We start from the raw sequence: 25,005 nt of genomic DNA, 5'->3' as shown, positions 1-25,005 counted from the left end.
CAAACACTAGAAATAGCAAAAAAATGTGTAAAGTGTAAAAAAAATGATTAAAAACTGCAATTAAAAACAGAGAAAAAAGGTAAAAGGTCACTAAATATGTCACCTCTCATACACTTTTGTATCATCCAGAATCCTGAGTTTCCCCACTCGTCAATATGACATTTATTGGCTGTTTGAACGCAATTTACAAATGGTACAAACTGTATTTCCTAGTTTCCGACACCACTTGAAAGCAGCATAGGTCCAGTGTTTGCTAGCAACAACTGCAACTGGGGTATGTGATAAATCAGGTTCATCCTTTAGAGAGGATCAAATGGGTCCAAAATCTAGGCACAGATCTGTAATATGCATAATAAACACAGGCCAGACTCTTTATAGAGCGTTAAACTACACTGTTAAAGATCCTTGAGAACCTTTAGGAGGTTCTTCGATTTGAAACTGTGGAGGAAGCTCTTAGGTTTTTAGAAGAAATAGGTTCCTTGAAAGTTCCTCAAAGAACCTGATAATAAAACCCTATATAAAGCTCAAATGTAGGAGACAAAAACAGAGCAAAACTGTTCCATCTGTACTGTAGAACCGGTCTTTAGCATGGAGAAGCTGTAGCATTTTAGGCTGGCCTCAAATTCCTCAACATATTCACATAAACGAATTCCCACACTGTCCGGCTGTCTGACCACCCCACCCATAGCCCTCTCTGTGGACATCATGCCTTGCCTCCTGACTCGACCCACTTGTGACTTGCATTAGTGCTGATCCTGTTAGCGCCTCGCTGGTCAAAGGGCAGGACAGATGGAAGGGAAAAAATTGTTTTACCAGGAAAGCAAAATGCCAAGCACTTCAAAGAATCTGACCGTTATAGATGGAAGTTTGGTGATGGCTCCATCACCCTCCCCAAGAGAGCACGTCTGGCCTGGTATGTCGTCAAAAGGGCAATGTTCCGAAGCCTGTTTGTTGGTAAACAAGCAAGAGGTGGGGGGATTTCTGGAAGAATGCCACAATTGTATGAACAGCAGAGAGACAAAACACAAGGCGGGCAGTGAGAGCTGATTACCCAACATGGCCAGTTTTAGACACAACATCATGCCACTTATTTGGGCAATTCAATCAGAGGCATGGTTCCTTGAGGTTTGTTGTTACCAGTATGATTATGGTGGAGATGAACTGCTTTTACCCTGTAGTTTCAGAAGCTACTTTGCTTTACTATGTTCTTGCTTAAGATGGATTAAGATAGTATTGCCTGAAAAAAACAAAAAACAAAAACACCGTCAGGATAAAACAAGACTGCTGAACCGCTGAATAACCAAGACACAACTAATTAGGACGACTCAAACAATATATTCGCACTAATCCTTAGAGATAGGGATCTCTAAGTTTGTACCACACCAACCTTGGAAAAAAAGACAAATGCCATCATCACTAATAGTTCTAACATTTGTCCATGTAAGAAATTCACCAACAGCCAAAAGGTCCAAAATGTCCCATCCAGTTAGCTGGCAGTAACCACTGCAAAGCCCAGGCCAACAACCGCAGGGTGATTCAACATAATGAAAAGCACAATACAAAGAGACATTCATAAATATAAAACTAATAAAGAAATTACAGATAGAACAAACATATTTAATACTTTTTAATTTTAGTACTGCTTAGAATGATCATCTAATGGAAAAATGGCATCATATGAGCTCAACAATACCCATGACGTCAGGCATCTGAGGAGCCGAAATAGAATGGAATGCAACAGTGGAGATTTTTCGAGCTCTATCTTGGGCCTGCTTTGGGTGGCTTGTTTTGGCCATGCCCAGAGCATTTCTTAATTACATTTGAGAAGCTTAGTCTCCTATTATGTCCTCGACCCGGGGGAAGACTCCAAAACAGGCAAAAACATGTTGTCCCACTCCCAACCAAACAGAGACTTCAACTCCTCCACCCACTTTGAGCTTGTTATTAGGCCTCTGTGGTCTTCAGAGCAACATTCTGGCCTTCTTCTAGTCAAAGGATGGAGCTGCTGGAATGATCTGCGGAAACACCTCAGCTTTGGGGCAAACAAATTACATTTCAGTGTTGCAAATTCCTCCAACAAATTAAGTGTACCAAAAACAGTGATCAGTCAGTTGAACATCTCATGCATGAAATGCCTTTAGAGTGATGCAAAGTTCTCAGAGTCAACTCAATTTTGAGCTGGATTCCATGGAATTCAATGGTTAATAAGATACACCTGCCTTGTGTTTACACTTGCTGGTCATTTTATGAGGTAGATCGACCACATAGGTGCACTTTCAACACTCTCTAAAGGGATTTGTTATTCAACAACTTACTTTACCAATTTGTATGAATACTTAAACCTGTAGGAATACATTCTTTGTTGGAACACAGGCTTAATCTGTTAAACATAACAATAATGATAATGATAATGGGGAAGATAAAATAACCATCCATCCATCCATTTTCTTATCTGCTTCATCCTGGTCAGGGTCGCGGTGGGCCTGGAGCATGCTTGGAATTATTGGGCACTGGACAGGGTGCCAGTCCATCACTGGGTACCACCTAGGGGCCATTTAGCATGGTCAATTCACCTACTTTGTATATTTCAGGGAGGCGGGAGGATACCGGAGTACACAGAGGAAACCGGTATAGACATGGGGAGAACACACCAAAACCAGACAGAAACCCAGGTTTAAACCCACAACCCCAGGTCCCTTAAGCTTTACGACACATGCACTACCTGCAGCGCCTCCATGCCACCCGAAAAAATAACTAGTAGTGGGAAAAAACAGAAATGCAGGGAAGTTTACAGTAAAAGCGTATTATAATAGTTAAAAAAAAAAGTAAGACAGACACTTGTGTGTTGGACACTGCAATGACCATGAAGCTGAACATCTCACACACAAATGGCAAACAGAGCCTAGTTTCAGGAATCCCCCCTTCAGTATTTCCGTATTTGGAACAAAGGCAGAACAATGAGATGTACAACCAGATACGCTTTCGTGTCATTTCAGAGTAGATTCTCCAGTAGATTGTGATCTCTGAAAGGTGACACGTGTCTCATATACAGCCCATGCTTTCAATTTATCTCCACAGTTCATTTCTTGAACTGTTATCACAGTTCATTCACCCACAAGTTTTCATTTCATGTCAGTGAAAGTGTTAAACATCTGTGTCGTTCTTTTAAACTTTAATATCAGAGAAAATACTTTTTTACTCGAGTTTACTCGATTTAGTTTGGTTAAAGGTGCTCCTAACTCATTTCTTTCAGGTTTGTATCTCATTTTGGTCAACAATACATATAGAGTTAAGGCTCAAAAACATCAGTAAATGATCTGCAGCTGAAACTGATTAAATACTGTGTAAGATGTTCAGTCTGTGGCTCCTCCCCCTCAATCTGTTTACTGTTTTTTCCCATCACATGACATCCCCAGACTGTAGGTTTTTGACAATAGAGCGCTGAGCCCTTGCTGGGATTTAAACTTCTGATCTTGTCACACTTGATGAGCAGCAGTTAGACCGTAGGGCCGGTCTAGAGCTGTGATATTACCCTACATTAAAATGCAGTTCTAAGTAAATTTACCTTTCCCTTCTTTCTTGGACACAGAAATGTACATGGCTTCACACCTCTAAAGTGGCCCTACGGTCTAACTGCCTGCTTGTTAAGTGATAGGAGATAATAAGTAATAAGATAATAAGAAGTCTCAATCCCATTATACACCACAGCCCTACAGGGTCAGGGATATAAGAATAGAAAGGCCAGTAAACAAGTTGAGGGTAATGACACTAGAAATTTGACTAAATATTTAATGAGTTTCAGCTGACGCTCATTTACTGATCCTTTTAAAGGACCAACTTAAGATGTACTGCTGAGCTGCAGAACAAAAACAAATGTTGAATGTAGAATTAGCTGAGTCATCTAAAAAACACTCAAGTTACATTCGAATTTTCAGTTGGCCTGACTTCTACAGTGTAACTTTATAAAAGGAAATGTTTTTTCCAGGTAACAAGGCGTCAAGGGTGTAAACTGATCTGCCAGAGCAGTAAAGTCATTTGAATTGGCTTGTTTTACATTTCAGGTTATTAAAATTCCCTAACCTCTCAACTTTCATTGACCTGGTGACATGTTTCCCATATGGTTTCTGAGTCAGCTTTATCTTTTACTGCACAGTGACAAAAAAAAAGAAAAAGTAAATAAGAAAAACTGAACAAGCAGGACACCTGGTCCTGTTCCAGCACTGCCATCATTAGATGCCTTATGAATGCAGGATATGTCAGAACATCTCGATCTTAGATGTGTGAAATCAAATTTGTAACAAAAGTATGTAAGGGGGCATATTTTCAGGAGGATACACCTGCTGTTGCCATAGCAACAATTAGCTTTGGAAACCCAGCAGACGGATGTTTAATACTGCATCCTCGTTAGTCTCAGGGCCAGATGCTCCACAAGGACATTATAAAATTTCATTCACATTCCAATAACGGTTCCATCAGAAAAGGCGAAGGACTATTTCAATCACACTGTTTAAAAGTGCAAGCTGTGATCATCTGCCAGTGATTAAGTGTGTGATCTCACACGCACACAGACATATACATATACACACATACACACACACAGAGAATCCCGTATCCTTACAGTAATAATTACTGTAATAACTTTTTTGACAGACCTACTACCAGTAAGCTGGTGGTTCAATTAATCCAGAAGATATCATACACTATGTGTTCAAATGTTTGTGGACACCCTTTCCAATAATGCATTCAGCTATTCAGTTGCACCCGTTGCTTGTCTAGTCCCTGTAGAGAAGTATTGGCAATAGAACAAGACTCAGAATAGCCCTTCAGCATTGAGCTGTGAAGCAGTGGAACTGTGTTGTCTGGAATAATGGGGGTGCTCCATCCAGTACTTTTGGGATGAGCTGGGGAGTTGGGGATGAACTGGGGGCTGGAGTGGTGATCATCAACCATTCTGACCTCACTAACACTCTTGTCCATAAAATGCAATCACGTCCTCACAGCATTGCTCCAAAATCTAGTAGAAAGCCTTTCCTGGGCCGTAAAAATAAAACAGGATAAACTCAATACCCTTGACTTCAGAACAAACAATAAATGAGCAGGTGTCCCAATACTTCCGTCCATAGAGTATCACCCGAAAATCAATCAACCAGCATTAGGCTGAATACTCACCCTACAGTCTCGCTGCAGCGTCTTCGTGAGGGCGTTATAGGTCTCTGTGTCAAAGTAAAGGCCTTCATGCATGTCCTGAAAGTCCAGATCCTTGTACGTTGGGCAGGGCTTCTCCCGCTCTTTCCGAGAGGCCCTCCGCTTATACGTGGAGCCCTTCAGGTCATATTTGTAGTGCATTTTTAAAGAGCGGGGCAGAACGTTGTTCATAACCACAAGCCGGATGTTAATTCCCCCCGACTGGACACAGTACAGGCCGTAGAACTTGGGCAGGAGGGTCCTGGGGTTCTGGTTGAGGTTCTACACAAACAAAGCAAAAGGGGATTATTCAGTGACTGCTGAAGTTCAGTGTAGTGGCAAGATTAAAACACACAGGTGTTCCACTGTGGCTCCCGGATTTATACGCCGCATCAGCCATAACATTAAAACCTAACATTAATGCCCAATATTGTGCAGGCATTGTGTGGTATCTGACACCATAAGATTAATAGCAGATCTTGTCCTTCAAGTCATGTACAGCCAGGCTAGCCTTCACTCCCTACATGAATCAATAAGCCTTGAGCACCCATGTCCCTGTCGGCAGTTCATGGCTTGTGTTTCCTTGGATGGCTTTTGGTAGGTACTGACTCTGACCCAGTCGTCTAGCCATCTCAATTTGGCTCTTGTCAAAGTGGCTCAGATCTATACACTTACCCAAAGCTGGCTGTTCACTTTTCACTTGATGGCTAATATGTACGTCTTACCCCTTGAGAGATGCCATTGTAACCATGTAATCACCGTTATTCACATTACCAGTCACCTGTGGTTTTAATGTTATGAAAGACTGTACTCTCGGTGGCAGCAGTCCTAGTTAAGACCCATGTCCATGTTCACATACAAAACACATCTCCATTCATATACACATGCATGTACTGTACATACAATGAGGTGCTTGACAGGTATATTAGAGGAAGACCATCATTTCCATGGCTGCTGACATGCAGCTGTGACTGTGCCGTTTTTAACTGTTCTGTATTTATACAATTTCCCTATGGCACAGCTTACCACACTTATGCAACATGGCCTTCAGGTTTTACAACTCACTGGAGCACGTTGTCATTTCCTCACACAGCAGCATTTGTGCAAAGTCTGCCAACATGGAAAAGACCTATAGGGGAACTTTCTGCATGTGTGCGTCTATTGTGAAGAGCAGGAGTTTAAGCAACACTGTATTTGGATAGTTAAGACTTCTGATGCTCTAAACAAATACTGCATTCAACTAAATATCTATAAGATCCACCTGAATTTTCCCTAAAACTAAACCTGACCTTAACCCTAGCCATAATCTCAGCTAATACCAAAGCTAAACCTGACCATCACCTCAGCCTAAACCTAATTCTGGTCCTTATAATGGTTTACATTCATAAATATAACTGATCTGTATCTGTCTGAAATGGGAATGAATCTGTCCTTCAAACAGCACGTTTATGCACATCACCCCATCACTGCAGTTCCTTTCCTCCATTGCTGTTTTGCCGTGCTGCCAGTGCTGGCTGATGACGACAGCACTAAACGCATGCCTGCAGGCTAAAAACACATGAAATGCTCACAAATCGTATATGTATCCAATCTAGGACCACATATGAAAAGTCTACGTTCACATTCTTCACAGCCTTCTTAATAAAGTCCTGATTTTTTTGCTCAGATCGGAGTTGGCTATTTTTGATTTTTGAGTTCACATTCATAAATGTAAGTGACTTGTATCCGTCATGTGAATGAATCTGTAACGGCATACCTGCACATCGATACCTTTATGCACATGCCTCTACAAAGATGTCATAAATTTTATATTTTTTATGCATTATTAAGCCAAATGCTGCAAACTATTCATAAAAGATGTTTATGAAATAGTAGTTTGACCTTCAGTTTTAAATATTTCGTTCTCTCCCTGTTTACAGAGATCAGAGCCTGGTGTTGTAAGAGTGGAATAATACCCAGCCACGTTGCAAAGATGGCCGCAGAGTGAGCAGACCTTCCTATAAGAACTTTGGCCTTCGTCACCAACAGCATCAAGCGCATGCGTACATGCAAAAAGACGCATTAAATGTTGCATGCTTACAAATTGGATAGGTAATCTAGGAAGACATATGAGACTACCTCACTGGACTCAATATTTATTACACATTGCATAATTTGCACACTACCCCAATTATTTATTATTTTCTGTCTGTACTGTGTTGTGTTGTCTGTCTGCACTTGTTTGTGTTGCACTTGCATTCTGTATGCACTGTCTATGTTACACCATGGTCCTGGAGGAACGTTGTTTAGTTTCACTGTGTACTCTGTATGTAGTTGAAATGACAATAAAACCCACTTCACTTGACTTGACTTAAGTGATACAAATCTGATTGGAAAAGACTGCATTTGACGTAGCCCTGACAAAATCATATCTGTGTCACATTAAAGCAAAAAATCTGATTTGGGTCACTTCAGCCGTGTAATGTGAGCATAGCCAGAGCAAAAACAACTTTTCACATTTCATTAGGTTTACACAATCAATTACACAGCTAGTCACATTAATCAATAGAAATTGTTATTTATTAAGACTGCATTTTTGACTTTGTCCAAAACCAAAAGCAGGGCACAAGTCTACAGCATGCTTTTCCACAAAGCAAAACCTTAACATAACCATTAATCAAATTCCGATCACAATAAAATATCCCTCTGTTCTTCCCATGAACACAAATGTGGTATCGGTACCAGCACCTTTGAGATTCTTTGCTTATTTTCTTATTAAAAAACTTTACTTGTTTTTTTAAACCATCTGAATTCAGTGTTTTTAAATCAACAAAACCATGTTCTGCAAGTAGATGTTCAGATTTCACATTTCAACTGGGAAAAAGCGCAACACTTAAGATGAAACCACCCTTTAAAAAAACACTGGTGGGATATTTCTGTACAGGAGCCCAGTCATAAGGCTCTGACGAACGTGCTCAGCTCCATAAGAAGTGGTCTTCTGCAGCTGGAGGCCTTATTAGGAGTGGAGAGGAGGAGGAGGGGGAGGAGGAGGAGGAGGAGGAGGAGGAGGAGAGGACGCTGGGAGCAGTGAGGGAATATGCACAGCATGGAATGGATCTTACCATGTAGTAGCCTGGCAGCAGCTTCTGCAGGAACTCTGCCTCCTTGTGCTGCACGGTTTTGATGATGAACTCATCGTCGCTGGTCAAGTAGAAGAGAGAGCCGCTGGCCCCAGGGTTGGACAGCTCAATTAGGGGCTCCTTACAGATGGAGTACTGTGTGGAGAGTGGATAAACAGTCAGATTCATACACATATTGGATATTGCATGTGGTACATCCACCATATACTCCTAAAAACAAAGGGTACTAAAATGGGTTCTTTAAGCAATGCAATAGAAGAATAGTTTTTGGTTCTATAAAGAACCATCTTCGCAAATGAGATATACCTGTATGTATGAGGGACCTTTTTAAATGTTTAAAGAGGTCAATGCAATGGTTCTTTATCAATTTAAAGGTTCTTCACACTTACACTTAGCTCCTTTCCACTTCATGGAACAAAATGTGATTCTTCAATGAATTTGCTCAAAGGACCCTTTGTAGGAACTGTATTGTTATGAGTGTATAAATGCACTGTGTAGGTTTACGACTACTGGCTGTAGCTCATCTGTGGCTGCACTCCAGATCTAGACCAGATATTATTTAGCTTGTGGATCAATCACAGCACAGTACTGACATTGACATGGTGGTCACATGGTAGAAGATCTTGCACTGGTATGGGTGTACCAGGCACAGTAGTGATGCTCAAGTCTTTACACACACTAGAGTCATTGTTGAGTTGAAAATAGTCCATCTAAAAACATCCAACCTCTGGCCAGAAACTGACCACTGACGAAGAGCTAAAGCATAAACAAAATGAGCCACAGTCTCTAATTCTAGACTTTACAAAGAGCATCAACAAGGTTTGTGTATTTAATTGGGTGGTACGTTTATGTATGGCAGCCATGGCTTAATGGGGTTACAAAGGGTTCTTGAGCGATGCAATAGAAAAAACTTTTCATCCAAAAAACCTTACAAAGTGCACAAACAACGTATGTCTGTTACAGTGACCAGTATGTGTATGGGGTGGGGGGGCTTTATACCCCTCTAGCTCACACCTGGCATTTGGCATGGTCCTAATAGGTTCATCATGTTTATCTGCTTCAGAGAGACCTATACTATATGCTGTACTTCTCCACAGGGGCTAGACAAGCTGTGTTGTGTGCATTTGCACATCTATGTCAGCAATGGGTGCTACTTAAAGTAGCTGAATACATTCATTAGAAGGGGTGTCCACAAATATTTGGACATACAGTGTAGCACCAATATAACGTAATACAACTCTGAAAAATGCTATTACAAGAACTGATGACAAACGAGAAGAACCAGGAAACGCCAGACAACAGAGTAGAACAGACTGCTGCCGGATCACATTCCTCTCTGGCTGCCTGTTACCAAACCAGTGAAAACCAGTTAAACCACACTGTCTCAGGACAGGTAACAAAGCGAGGAGGTCTACTGTAATGCAGTGGTTATTATGAGGAACCTTGTCAGGTTCAGTAAACATCTCCATTTCCGTCCTGGGAATTTAATGGCCCTCTTTTACAGACCCATCGTTCTATAGTGCAAACATAGGTTCATTTGACTAAGTCACCGAAACAGCAGTGCAAGGGAGATGTGACGTGCAGATGAGGAGCACTGATAAGTTTTGGCTGAAGCCACACACACACAGACACACACTGCGGAATGAAGTGTTAAAGGGAACCTCTTGAGACAAATGAGTGTTGTGATGGCACACAGAGCTCAGCGGTAGCAGCCAGATCCAGCAGCAGACTTGTACTGCACTGCAGCACCCAACACACAGACACACACAGACACACACACAGACACACACACAGACATACATATATACATATACTTGTTTTACATACAGTATGTCAGCATGTGAAAGTGTGTGAGTGTCAGGCCGTAATTATAACATGGCCATATGCATTATATAGATGTTATTAAAAAAATTTCTGTATATATAACATTACCCATATGTAGAACATTCTCACACACATAATGAAAATGAGCAGTCACGTTGTTCCCCCACCACAAACACATGGACATTTTCTACAAGTATGTGTGTGTGTGTATGTGTGTGTGAGAGTGAGAGAGAGAGTGTGTGTGTGTCCTCTTAATTAGCCTGCACTCATCTTCCTCTCTGCTGTGAATAAATCCATAATCAACACTGTGAACCAAATCAAGTCAGCATCAAGCATCATTTTCCTCCTTCGTGTTCCTCGTCTTTCCTCTTCCATCCCCTCGTTCTCACTTTCTCTCCCTACTGCTGCATATCTTGTCTACTTTTTAGAAAACCCATCCTCTTATTTTCTAAAACATTATTTATTATTTATTTATTAATACAATAAAGGATTTTTCCTAAAAAGCATAATAAGTATATATATGTCCAAAAAAGGGAAAGGTAACTTTATGCAGAACTGTGTTTTATGTAGGGTCATTTTACAGCTCTAGGCCGGCCCTACGGTCTAACTGCTGCTTATCAAGTGAGGAGATCATAAGTTCAAATCCCAGCAAGGCCTCAACACTACATTATCCAAACCTACAGTCTGGGGATGCCATGTGATACGGGAAGTTCTAACCTGCAGATGGGACTAGACAGTAAACAAACTAAAGGGGAGGAGCCACAGACTAAATATCTTACACAATGTTTAATCATAAGCAAATTTGAACATTTAATCTTTCAGCCTCATGTGAAGTCCTACTCTCAGCATGTCCTTGCCTTTACTGATATGATATAATCATTATTACATAACAGGAGTCCGAAAGGGGTTTGCGTGCCTTTCTATGGAACAGGCAATGGAAGGGGACATTTTATAGCCGTAAAGGGGAGCAAAAGGAAGCACGGAATGACGTGTTTCTAGAAGCTCCATCTGTGCCCTGAGGCTAATTACAGCCCAATTCTATTTCACACAGAAAGAGAGACAATTAACAGCATGACTGGGACAATAAGCCAGATTATCATGGGCATTACTATCCCTGTCAAGCACAGACACACACACACACACACTACTGCACTAAATACACTGATGAACCAAAATATTAAGATGTTAATATGCTGATGGCCATCTTGTTGCCACCACAACTCATCACTCTACAAGACCCGTTAAGATGTACCGTGGTATCTGGCACCAAGACCTTACAACAGATCCTTTAACTCCAGTCAGTTGTGAGGTGGACCTCCCACAGGTAACCAGTGCACGTGCCAAGTGATGTAAAAAAACGTTTCTTCGGACCAGGTGACCTTTGTCGATTGCTCCAAGGTCCAGTCTACACTAGCTTGTGCGCCCACTGTAAGCACTTTTGATGGTGGACAGGTGTTAGCATGGGCACTCTGACTGGTTTGCACTGGGCACAGCACAGTGTGTTGCGAGGTATTCCTCCAGTCACCATCATTAAACAGTTCTGAGACAGTTTCCAACAGTTTTCCTTCGGTTGGTTTCACACAGATGGGATAGCTTTGGTCACCCTTACACATCCTTGATCCTTGGGTGACCAACACCTGCAGGGTTTTGATACGGCCCTATCAATTTGGCCCTTGTCAAAGTCTCTTAGGTCTTCACGCCTGACTATGTCTCCTGCATCCATCATGCAGAAACAGACTAGAAAAAGAGTGTTAACTAGAGTGTTTAGTGACTAACTAACATACACCCCAGACAATGCTGTTACTGTTTTGCCTTATTAATGCATTCATATGTATGTACTTGCATATTTACATATGCCTACCTAAACAGAAATACAGGTACACACACACACACACACACACACACACACACACACACACACACACACAGACACTTTTGCACTGCCTTGAAATAGCTACAGCATCTGCAGATCTGCTGCAGAGTCACTGCAGATGCTGAAGTCCCAAGTGGAGCTGAGCACAGCCAGAGGAACCAGCAGTACCAGCTCAATAAATGCGATACTCTTAAAAAAATAAGGTTCTTTGGATGCGTTTTACCCTCAAATGACACTGAGGTGTTGAGTGACCTCAAACAGGCTTGCTCATGTGGATTCTGACCCAGATGGACACACACCATCCTGCACAACACACACACATCCAAACCACCACAGCTTAATTAACGATTCAACTGGATCATACTCAGGAGTTCCGAACCTGACTTTAACTCTCACGAGAAGTACATTTGTGCCCGATGACATCATTCTGCAGTGTAAGCTAAGAAATAATGCTCTCTGCAGTGAGTGTAAAGGAGTCGAATTAAGGCTTTAATCCTTTTTGTAACTAAAAAAGGGTCACCATTAAGAGCCTTAACACGGATCCCAGGAGAAGCAGGTAGCGAGAGGTGTTGTTAAGATTAAACCTCAGCCAGAAGCATATTTTAAAAGAACCATTCAGCAAAAATATGATTTACGCAATTGCACAACATCAGCCAAGACATTGGTGTCTTAAGTTTGCTTCTTTGCTCTAATGTAGCGAACATGTAATGGAAGCTTATGCTGTATGAGTGGAAATTGGAAACTGGAAGCTCTTTTTTTCCAGTTTGTAATTCCCACTGTGAATGCCAGAATTTCTCAAAAGCTGCTCCGTGATGTTAATTCTAAATGGCAGTGCCAAACAGAGCAAGCCATACTGGAGTAAGGGTTTTAAACATATCAGAAATATGATTTGAGGTCTCTATTCGTGCATCATGTATGGTTTATGATGGGTCTGGAGAATAAAGCTGGATATCTGTAAGGTTAATAGCATGGAACTGCTTCCACACATGTTTCCCTGTTATTTTTCACCGCTATACTAAATGTGATTTGCCAAAGCCTACATCCACTTTTAAAATACACTCAGCACTAAATAAACAAAAATGTAAATGCTTTAAAACTTTAAAACAGGTGTATATTTTTCTGACATCAAAGAAATTAAGTTTAATGAAAACGTTAAAGCCACATTCTGCTAGAATTAGTACTTTATGCTGCTAGCCTCCCCCTACAGGTGCAGAGTGTAATTCACTTTTACACCACTGCCATAAATACGAATACAAATGAGCGCCACCTCACGGACAGCTGTACATATGCATTTCTTGACAAGTGGAAGTGAAGGAACCATGTTGACCAATGTGGTAGGGTACTATTACAGGATTTTACACAAATCTTAGGTTAAGAGGAGTTACACAGTTTGCACTGTGTCTTGTGCAGCTCCACTAAAGTCAGGGCATTTTCACACTTTTCCCGAAGTCCACACCTAGGACCCATTTTTGGGGAGGGTCTCATTATCACTGCGGTGTTTTTTCACACAGAGGGAATTCCATACGAATTGTGGATCAATCATCACTTTTCGGCACACATTTCTGCAAAATGGCGAGACCTTGGTTTATCTGATTATTGTGTTTGCTTATTATTCTTTGATACAAACACTCAAGCAGCAGAGAACAGTGCTTCCGAGTTTCATGGCATTTCACAGTGCAAGAACACCTGCAAACAAGGGGCCATTCTCATAGGAGAGCAGGAGCAGTCATGGGTGCCACACGGCGCTGGGTACAGATAGCTTCCACAGCAGACCGGACCAGAGTCTGCTTGAAGCGAACCCTAAACCACAGATTTCAGGAGGACTAGAGATCGGTGCTCTGGACTGCTTCCAGGGCTCAAAAAAAAAAAAAGCTTTTACACTTGACTAATCATACTGAACTGGTGGAGCGAGCACTCCCGGGTCTGCAAAAAAACCCTAGTGTGAAAACACTGGCAGAGATGCTATTCCCTCTATTACAGCCAGTGGACTGTTATCAACAGCAACATGATTTTGATGCTGTTATTTTATGGTAAAATTGCTACATAACGTTCCTGAGCAGAAGAAGGAGATTCCCAGTTGTCCTGAACGCAGCACTAAACCCCATCACAGCAGTGTTCAGAGATAACAGTAATATAGTCAGTCATACAGCTGTTCTGTTGCCAAAACATTCATTTACACTCTTCGATTTTGCTTTTAAAGACAATCAAGCTGTCACTTCTGTGGAAATGAGATGAAAAAAGGCTGATTGTTTACCAGGTAGTCATCTGGCTTGATTCCAAAGAGCTCCCGGAAGTAGCGGAAGGCCAGGGGGGCATAGGTTTTGAAACGGAAGTCAGGGAAGTGGTGCGCGGGAGTCAGGTTGCTGCCCTCACTGTGACAGAAAAGATACAGTATTAAGATATTGTAAATGATAAGTTATTCTATACATTATATAACCATCTACTATCAACTTCATAGGTTTGAGAAAACATGTCAGAGTATGATTCATTAATTAGGACCAGGTTATGATTCATTAATTAGCACATAATGTTCAGGACAGGCTCTGGCAGCTACGGTTGTGCTTAAACTCCGGTCTCAGATCTGCGTAAAATGGGGACCTTCCATAAACACCACGTAACACTGATCCTCTGAGAAAGAAGCAGTAGGTAACAAAAACACTCAGTAGGACAGAAATAGCGCGAGAACGTTCCCAGACCAAGCGGTACTTCATCCCTGAGGACTAACGACCATTTGATCTCTCTTTCAGGCCCATTCAAGGCATCGCTGTTGGAATGCAACGCGCCAGAGGAAAACACGCAACGCAATCTGTAGCCTAATGACACAGAACACTGCAAATGATGCCCAAGGCCAAGGAGGGCCCACTATATGCAACCTATGTAACACATACAAGTGCACACACACATCATGAGACGATGATGTCCTGGGGAGGAAAAAAAAAAGTCAGTAACCCACTTTGGTGTATGCTTTCTCCAGGTCTATTCATATCATGAGGGCGGTCATTTGTATTTGGATTGACCTCATTTTCATGAGATGGCCTAGAGAGCAGTGCAGGACTGGTGGACAGTGTCATAAACTCTTGACAAGGCTTCAATAAACCTCACAGTAAACACTACCCGACAAAACACTCAAGAATTCTAAGTGGGTTACGCAACAGTCGATTTTCTGGGGGGAAAAAAATAACAACAACATGCTGCTTGGCCTGCTTTACCAAGAGTGTAAAGTGATGCTGGCTCTCCCTCAGTAGATACTTCAGCTCCGACTGAAAAGTCCAGACAATTCACCTTGGATTTAGAGTTTTTTGTTCAGTGCCAGCTGAGTGGTGCGCTGGCGTGGGTGGTCGATACTGCTGCCAGGAAAGCCGTAGTCTTCGCGCTAGGCATCTTTGAGGACACGTGCAGGCACCAGCCGTGCATTCCCTCTGGCCTTGATGGCGACAAAAATTGTCAGCTTGATTCATACAGGGCGTTAATGCATGAAAGTGGAAAGAGGGGAGATGTCCAGCAGGGACAGCAAGCTCTAGAAATATGACTGCCTGTCTGCTAGGGTGGTAACTTTGCTGAGAGTCTCAGAAGATTGTTGTTGTTGCGTTTCCTCTTGTAGCCCAGGCAGAACGGAAACCCTCTGCTCTGAGGCTCAGGGAGTCATTAATTTTAGTGGTTTGTGCAAAAGAAGTCTCAGTATGGAGACAAGTGGTCTGGCAACGTCACAGCAGATGACGGTTTTCAAAAAAATACATCCATAATGCTGGTGCCTACTGTACAAACACAAGTCCCTAGGAGTTTTTCAGGACTGTGACACTGGAGTGTTTTTAATTCTTTAAACACCTTTTGAAAAAACTGGATGGACCAAATACCTCCTGTTTCCTGTAATAGTGCTTATTACGCAGTAAATGGAAGCCCAAGCCAGAATGAAGGTTCCTCGTTTGAGGACAAATCCACCGCTAGTCTTTTGCCTGAAGGAAGCCTCTCTCCTTTAAATCTCTCAGGAAGGAAAATGGTTCAGGTCTGACTAGTTACTCTAGTAAAATTCAGTCCTTTAGGTAGATTTTGACATTTGGTCATTCACTATCAGCTGGGTGCATGGGTTAAAGGATCCATATCCTACATTTCTCCTGTATTTTACTGATGTTCTTAAGGTCCACTTATGACAATGTTGTGGGATTATGCACCAAAAAACAGTCATAATGGTCATTTGTACATTAACACGCCATTCACAAGCTATCACAATTTCTTTAAGACTGATATCATCCAAGCTGAAACACTCCTTATAACTTCAGGATGAATGGGAGGGGCTAATCTGCTGTAGGCTATATTATGCCTACTCTACATAAATGCAGTGTTTTTGTGACATCACAAAAAACAACAACTTAAAAAGTAAGCTGGTCTTGCAGATTGGTGTCTATTCAATGACTGAGGAATAACTTGTGGATTTAGAAACTTTTAAAAATAATGAAAAATCATGGTAACTTATTTTAAAAGAATGTAAGAAAAAAAGCAATTTTCCCATGATATGAGCCTTTTAATATGAGGCTCCATTAGGCTTACCTGGGCAGAAACACGCTCTCCACCACATAAAAGTCCTGCATGAGAACATCTCGGTCAGGTTTTGAGGTCAGGTTCCCCACGGTATAACCGATGCCCAACTGGATTGCCCCTTTTAAGGCTGACGAAGTTGTCTGGAAAAACACATGTACACATAAACAGATCACAAGACTGAGTATGTGTAATAAAACCTCATAGAAGAGGTTGTGTTTAGAGACATCTTTACAGGATGCTCTGGGATGGACAAAGTGGAAATTTGATTGATTTCTACAGAAATGTCTTTGTATATTCTGTATTTTGTGTGTATTTTGTGTGTATTTTGTATTTATTTAATATATTTTTTATATAACTTTATTTTAATATGTTTAGTATGAATATAGATTTGTCCTCCTGTAGAGCATCAACCTGAGCCTCACCACAAGCATTTCAATGCATAAATGTCCTGACATGTTGTGCAAATGACAAATAAACCTGAAACTTGAAACTTGACTATGACTGGAAGAAACCTGTAAGGGTTAGAAACGGTGCATCTGAGGTGAAGAACCATCGAACAAAGCATGTAAACAATTACAAGTGAAGCAAGCGAATGGCTAACGGCACCCTTATGCCCTACAAACAAAACCATGAATGGACCTCTGTTTAGGCCACTGTTTTGGACTGTGAACATTGCACAGATTGATATATCACAACAGGAGATATCTGATCTTTATAAGGCTACACCAAAACTATTTTCTGCAGACTGGTGCTGAAAACCATTTCCACGTGCAGCACATCACTAAAGAGGGTATATTTTTAAAAAAGGGTATTTTTTTATTAATAATCTCAAATGGTCATGAAGCAGTGATTAAATTCTGTGTCTTCTCTATTTCATCAGGTCCAACATTAGAATTAACGGCCTTTGGATTTGAGATCTTAGCAGCTTCTCACATATCTCACTTATCTATGAAAAGGTTCATTTTCATCATACATTACGTGGCAAAAATATAGATATAAAGTATACACTGCCTGTTTATGACTGTTATACTGACACTCATTCTCGTTTTCTTCTGAATACACAAATTTGCCATAACTTTAGCACCACCTGTCTAATACTGAGTAGGTCTCCCTTGTCCATTCAAGGCATGGACCCCACAAGACATACTGTGGTATCTGGCACCAGATCCTTTAGGTCCTGTAAGTTGTGAGGTGGAGCTTCCAGGAGCATCAGTGAGCCTTAGGTGGCCATGACCCTGTAGACTGTTTACCAGCTATCTATTTCTGGAGCACTTGGTAGGTACTGACCACTGCAAACCCCACCAGTGCTGACTGATGTTTTCGAGGTGCTCCGACCCAGTTGTCCATCCATCACAATTTGGTTCTTGTCAAAGAACTCAGATTGGCTCAGATTCTTGTGCTCACCCATTTTACCCGCTTTTAACGCCTTCATCAATAACTGACTGTTTACTTGCTGCCTAATATATCCCACCTTTTGTCAGATGGCACTGTAGATGAAGACCGTCGATGTTCAATGTTGTTTGCTGGACCTAACAAGACTACAGTTACCATAGAAATACTCCTAAACCACTACAGCTCCAACAATACCATGTAAATCCAACGGCTGTTTACAGATTAAAGTTTGTGAAATGATCATATTTACTCCAACAGCGAGTACCTTATATTCTCTGTGCGACTCTGAGTGCATCGAACCATGACCCTCCTGGTTCATTTCAAATACATGTGTTTTTACACTCCTACTGCATGTCACTAATCCTTCTTAATGAAGTTACCCTAATTAGTGCATAATGGTGTTTTGGTCCAGGACTGAACAACCAGCTACAGACACGGCAGCCCACAGTGGATTCAGTCTCTAGTGTTTATGTGTGTATGTTACAATCATCATTATGTCATCTATGTCCCCCCTGCCTTTATTAGTGCAATAAGACAATATTGGTCACAGGACAGCATGACCGTAGATCAAACAGCCTTATATAAAAGATTTACTCAGATTGTAAAACTTCACCATAAAAGTTTTTTTAAATGATTAACCTTGATTTTTGTCATTGGTTTCATGCAAAAATTGAGATTTTCTGCCTTTTTTCCACTTACTTCTAAATCTGGCAGGTATTCTTTACTGTGGTTATTCTGAAATACTCCAAAATGACCTGGAATAAATGTATTTTTACCTTGATTTCAACAGAACGTTTGGAAGCTGTAAAGCTGCCATTATGGAGATATGAGGATTTTGCTAATACTTTGGATGGATTTCCTTTAAAGTGACATTAGGGGTGAAGGAACCAGTTCAACAGCTCACTTAAAAACACTTACCTTTTTGTAGGTTTTCTCTCTGCTATTATTGCTAGACCCTCCAACTCCATTTTCAGTTGCTGATGACATCTTTTGGAGAGACAGAAGAGAGGGCTGGGTTACACAAGGCAAGAAGAAGACATTCAGCTACACTAACTGATCTAAACTCCATCCCATAAGAAATTGAATCTATTCTATTAGATCTTCACTGTCAAAAACATTGTATGTACAAAATGGAAACTTCATTGGAGAAGGAAAAACTCTCTTAACCTTCAATAGAGGTTTTTATTTTTTCATCAGTCATTTTGGAGCATTGTTATTGGTCTATTCATCATGATATTGACAACGTAAAGAACCACTGCCAGATCAAAATTGGAGAAATAAGGTTTTTGTGTGACAGCAATATGTTATAATACATGGCTGACAAACTGTGACTACTCCCAGCATCAATTCATCTAAAAAGAAAAGCTGCAATCATTAACTGGTCAATAATTAAGATGGAATATTTATTATTATACTCAGGCTTTCTTTCGAAAAGCCATATTCTAATAATTTCTCCTTTGGATAAGGCTTGTTCAAACATAAACCATCTACCATTCGTCTAAATCGTGTTCACAAACAAACAAAATGCCTGAGATCAAGAGCAGAACAACAGATCCAAAGAATTGATAATAAAAATGATATAAGGTGAAAATATGCAGAAACAATAAAGGAACCACATTTGTTTGTTTGGCCCACCTTGTTTCAACCAAGAACACAGGTGTTGTTCTGCTGCTCACGGCTGCTGCATTGCTCAGTCATGTGGACCAGGTAGCAGATGAGGCTTCAGAGTCCACTGGAGATCCTTTAGCTCAAGCTGTGAGGGGGAAAAATGACTTTAGTTGATGCATATGTGGAAAACACCTTTATTAAATTATATATATATATATATATATATATATATATATATATATATATATATATATATATATACACACATATATACAAACTATTCTATATATAGTCTGGAAATGCCAAGTAATAGATGAATAAATAGAAACTGATCAAAATTGTGTAGGATAAATTCATTATGTATATGCATTAACATTCTATTTCTGAGATAATAACATACCTAATATAATAATATTTTGAGATGTAATATTTGATATAATAATAAGCCAATGTTATAAGCACAATAGCATTCACACCTACAAAAATCACATTTTCCATTTACTCTCTACTAGCAGAGCAGCTTCCAAAACCTGAGAGTTTAGTTTGTATCAGACCAGACTGAACCAAACTACCAGAGAAACTGCAAATCCAGCAGGAACTGGATGTCAATTTGATGCCAGAAAGATGTTGGGCTCTAACATCGAACAGATGGACAGTAGAGAGAGTAACTCCACAAACGCAGAATAAACTCTCTTTCAAAACCCTTGATCTTAGAAGAAACTATTAATGTGTCCAAATACTTCTGTCCAAACAGTTGGTTGACATCAAGCTTCACAGTTACACAGACATTGAAATTTTGTTACTTAACACCATGACTTGCAATCAACAACATGTGAACAACATGTGAATTTCACATTGTGTGGACATTAACATTAGGAAGTTTAGCAGATGTTAGATGCTGGTCTTCATACCTCACAGCAAAACAATGGTATTTTCCTTGAATATGATGTTTGCATGTGATGTTTGGAAGACGTTGTTTTTTGGTGACTAAACATTAGGGGCGATACGGTAAAAATACTATATCACAATATTTAAAGTAATATTTATTCTTAATATTTATTCTTATAAACTACTATTCAGATACTCTCCCGTACTGAATACAGTGATTTTTATTCAACATCTGCTGCTCTTCATCTAATTAAACCAGTCTATTTACACTGTTTGTAATGAAACCTGCAACACTAACAATATCCTCGATATCAGCCATGTCACTCCACTGCTGTGTTCTCTTCACTGGCTTCCTGTAGCTTCAAAACCCTGACACTGGCCTACAAAGCCAAGACTGGACCAGCCCCTCCGTACTTGATGGCAATGGTCAAAAGCCGATCCGCACCAAGAGCCCTTTGAGCTTCAAGTATGGCTCGGCTCGACCCGCCAACCCTCAAAATCCACGGAAGACGAGCGTCCAGGATTTTTTCTGTCCTGGCACTGAAGTGGTGGAACGATTTTCCCCTGGGTGTCCGAACGGCCGAGTCGCTCGCTGTCTTTAAATGCAGACTGAAGACCCTCCTCTTCAGAGAATACTTGGGCAAATAGCGGAGTGGTCTCCTTACTGACTTGTGTTTAGTAGTGTCTGAGCTTAGAGGTATTTTTAAATTTTCAGTCTATTCAAACTAGCTGAGGTTTTTCTTGAGTAAACAGTGAAGCACTTTTGTAAGTCGCTCTGGATAAGAGCGTCTGCTAAATGCCTTAAATGTAAATGTAAATGATTTGCTTACAAAAGCTTACAAAGACTATGAATTTTGAGCACCCGGCGCCACAACAACAACTACGTTCAACCAGACATCAAAGTTCTGTCGACGTTGGTGGCCAGCTGGGAAGATGTCAGACCTTAAGAATAACAGCCCTATCTGTCTGATCTTTCACGGCTTGATCTTGTGTTTAACCTAAAGAGTCAGACTCCTCCCTAATGATGTTTGCACTAGTAACCTACAGCTCCAGGCAAGCACACCAACCTCAACAATGACAACAGAAACTCCAAACTCAGGGAAAAGCACAACCCAGCCGAACTTGTTAGATTTGCATGCATGTGTTCATGTGTGTGTGGGGGTTTGTGAGCGTATTTGGGTGTTCTCCATGCCATGCACTTCCTCCTCCGGCACCTCATTACCTGACTGATTTGTGAGGAAAATGTGACCACTCCACTGTGTCTCTGCACAAAGGCCAATGTGAGCTTGTGTTGATTACCTCCAGTTCACACACAACTTCAGTGGTCTACACACGGACTCCTTTCCCCTGGTACTGAACAGTCTGTGTGGCACAGAGCTTTCTGTCATAGCACACTCGATGCAACCTCACCTCAGAGCACCCAAGGCCGAACCATTCTTCACAACCGAGCTAGAGAGCGGAGTGGTGAAGGAACCATGAGTCAGCATAGCTTATGATTTATTACTCCTTATGAAATAATTTTCATCCCTACCTCGGTGGCAGAGCTGGATCAAATCTATTACATCTAGAGAATCAAATGGAAAGTTGCTATGCAAGTGTGTGTGCCTGTGTGTGTGTGGGTGTGGGACACCTGCCCATTCAAGGGTATCACAAAAGAGGTTATCCTGCTTTTGTTGGAGTACTTGTTGGAGTTTCTGCTGTCCAGGGAAGACTTGCTACTAGATTCTGGAGCATTGCTGGGAGGATTTGATTGCATTCATCGAACAGAGAGTTAGTGAGGTCAGGATGTTGGATGATCACCACTCCACCTCATCCCCAACTCAACATAAAAGTAATGGATGGAGCACCATCCATCAGTCCAGAGAACACAGAGTCTCACTGCTTCACAGCTAAATGCTGGGGGGTGTTATATACCCCCTCTAGCCCACACCTGACATTGGGCACAGTGCCAAAAGGTTCATGTTTATGCTTATCTGCTCCAGATAGTCCTATTGTATTGGCATTACTTCCTTACAGGGAATAGACATGTGTGTGTATTTGCACATCTGTGTCAGCAATGGGCACAACCTAAATTTGCTGAATGCATTTATTAAAAGCTGTGTCCACAAACATGTGGACACATAGTGCATATTGACGATGATGACATTGGTCCAGAATGACCATCGGTGCGTTCCTCGATTAAAATGTTTAAATATACATTACACATTTATAAGTGAAACCCACTCTTGAACAGAAGTGTTTCTGCATGTGTGTGTGTGTGGTGTGTGTGTGTGTGTGGAGGATCATTCCTCACTCTTCAGCCAGGAGTTAGTAGCGGCTTTGATTTAACGACCGCTTGTAAAGGCAGTGGAGAAAGAGCAGGCGCTGTGTGCGGGTGTGAATGAGGGATAATGGCCTTTCGGGGCTCGGGCATAAACAGCCTGCACACCGGCAGCCCTTATTCAGGCCTACAGGCAGCCACTGACTCAGCCCAAGCATTTACTGCATCAATGCGAGCCTGTGTGTGCGTCATACTGTTTATACCAGCCTCGCTCACAGAGAGGGCATGAAGACGGTGGGGCGAGGGTGGAGACAGAAAGAGAAGTGAAGAGTGAAAGAGGTTAAAAGGGGAAAAGAGAGAGAAACAAGAGTGCAATAGAGAAAGCAAGAGAGAACAAGAGAAAACACGTGGGGGGAAATTCATACTGGTTACTACGTCTACTCCCAATAAGTCCCAGTAGCAGCAGGGCCATGTCAGTGACAAAGTTGACTCTAAAAACCACTGTTATGTGGGAAAACAGTGAGGGAGGAGATAAGCAGTGTGTGAGAAAGAGAAAGAGAAAGAGAAAGAGAAAGAGAGAGAGAAAGGGGTAGCTGTGTTTCCTCCTGACTGCTGGCTGCTGTTCAGTCTTCAGCACCTGCATGTGAATGTGGCCAAGACCTGACACCTCCGTTACATAATCATCCTCACAGGGCCACGAGGCCTACCTACCTACACCCCCCCCCCCAACACACACACACACACACACACACACACACACACACACACACACACACACACACACACACACACACTTTCAATTACAGACTTCTGAGTAACTACCCCCAATCATTACCACATGCTAACCACGGGGCACCATGTGTCTCACAGTAACTTCAGAAAGACACATTTAAAAAAAAAACAGCTTCTACTGAAGTGATAGTTCAGCACAAGACTTCATTTTGCCTCAAATGTGATTAATCAGCTAAGACATGTGGTTTTAGACACATCACACACCAATCATGTCATGGCTGATCACTTATTGAGGGTAAGTGCTATTAGTTAAGCCCTTAATACAGAAAGGCTTATTACACGCTAAGGTGTATTACTTAGTAGCTACAGGGACTTCTGTACAAACTGGTGGGGCTATTCTGTGGTAATAGAATAGCCTTTTTAAAGGGTTTGAGGCCATTTTAAGCACATTATTTAATGTGCTGCGAGCAATGCGCTCCCATCATAATCAATGTAGTCTTTCACGCAGGCCGTGGGACAAAGGAATGCTGTAAAAAACGCTTGCTTTTGAAGAATTCTAGCAGTTTCTAGGCAGACACAATATAAAATGCAGTATTTGCAGAATCATTTATGCCATAATCTTGCTAAAAGCACAATGTAAGCACAATGCAAAGCCAATAAACATCTCAACAAACTAAGCTATACACTATATGGAGCAAAGTATTGGGACACCTGCTCATTCATGGTTTCGCCTGAAATCAAGCGGATTCAAAAATAGTTCCTGCTTTTGTTGGAGCAGTTGTTTCTTTCTACTCATTTTCTACTAGAGTTTGGAGCATTGCTTTTAGGATATAATTACATTCAGCGAGAAGAGTGTTAGTGAGATGACCACCACCTCACCTCATCCCCAACTCCCCACCTCATCCCAAAACTATTAGATGAAGCCCCAACCATCATTCCAGAGAACAGGGAAGCTCCACAGCTCAGTGCTAGGGGGCTTTATGGCCTTCTATCCCTTGCTTGGCATTAGGCATGGTGCGAATAGGTTCACGGTTATTTGCTCCAGGGAGTCCTTTTCTATTGGCAATACTTCACTACAGGGACTAGGCTTCAAAGCTGTGTGTATATGCATTTGCACATGTGTGTCAGCAATGGGTTCAACTTAAAGTAGCTAAATAGGTTCATTTAAAGGGGTGCCCATAAACATATGGACATATAGTGTACCATAAAGTTGAAAGTAAGTATGAGCGATTTACAAGGTTACTCATATCACAGCTGAGGGCTAATGTAGTGTTAGGAGTCTTGCCCAAGGACTCGTGTTAATGTAGCGCAGCATAGTCACCCAGACAGAGAATCGAACCCCAGCCTCCCACATGGCGTGGTAGCTCAGTGGCAGGCAGTTGTGTTATCTGTTGCGCCACACCAACCACACTAAAGTCAAAGTTAGTCTATGTAATGTATTCATATGAATTCATTTGTGCAGTTTTTTTGCTAAAAGTGAAATCTAAGCCAATAAATATCTCAACAAATAGCAACTTTGAAGCCGAAAGTGAGCATTTATTTACAATCCACAAAACCGAGCAACTGATATTGTACACAAAACAGCTAGC

The 25,005-nt window shown here is 41.4% G+C and overlaps 1 protein-coding gene across 2 annotated transcripts in view; it reads right to left on the bottom strand.

The window, feature by feature from the left end:
- pip5k1bb (phosphatidylinositol-4-phosphate 5-kinase, type I, beta b) overlaps window positions 1–25,005 on the bottom strand; it is a 62,800-nt gene that overhangs the window by 17,610 nt on the left and 20,185 nt on the right. For both annotated transcript variants that reach the window (XM_072681502.1, XM_072681503.1), the window contains 6 exons: window positions 19,564–19,681; window positions 18,847–18,915; window positions 16,546–16,676; window positions 14,255–14,372; window positions 8,286–8,438; window positions 5,170–5,466 (listed from right to left, as the gene is read on the bottom strand). In XM_072681502.1, the coding sequence (XP_072537603.1) occupies window positions 5,170–5,466; window positions 8,286–8,438; window positions 14,255–14,372; window positions 16,546–16,676; window positions 18,847–18,915 (768 nt within the window). In that variant the 5' untranslated portion in view covers window positions 19,564–19,681. The remainder of the gene's footprint in view (window positions 1–5,169; window positions 5,467–8,285; window positions 8,439–14,254; window positions 14,373–16,545; window positions 16,677–18,846; window positions 18,916–19,563; window positions 19,682–25,005) is intronic.

The sequence above is a fragment of the Salminus brasiliensis genome, chromosome 6 (assembly GCF_030463535.1).
Source record: "Salminus brasiliensis chromosome 6, fSalBra1.hap2, whole genome shotgun sequence".
NCBI lineage: Eukaryota > Metazoa > Chordata > Actinopteri > Characiformes > Bryconidae > Salminus > Salminus brasiliensis.
This window is presented reverse-complemented; position numbering and strand designations above follow the sequence as displayed.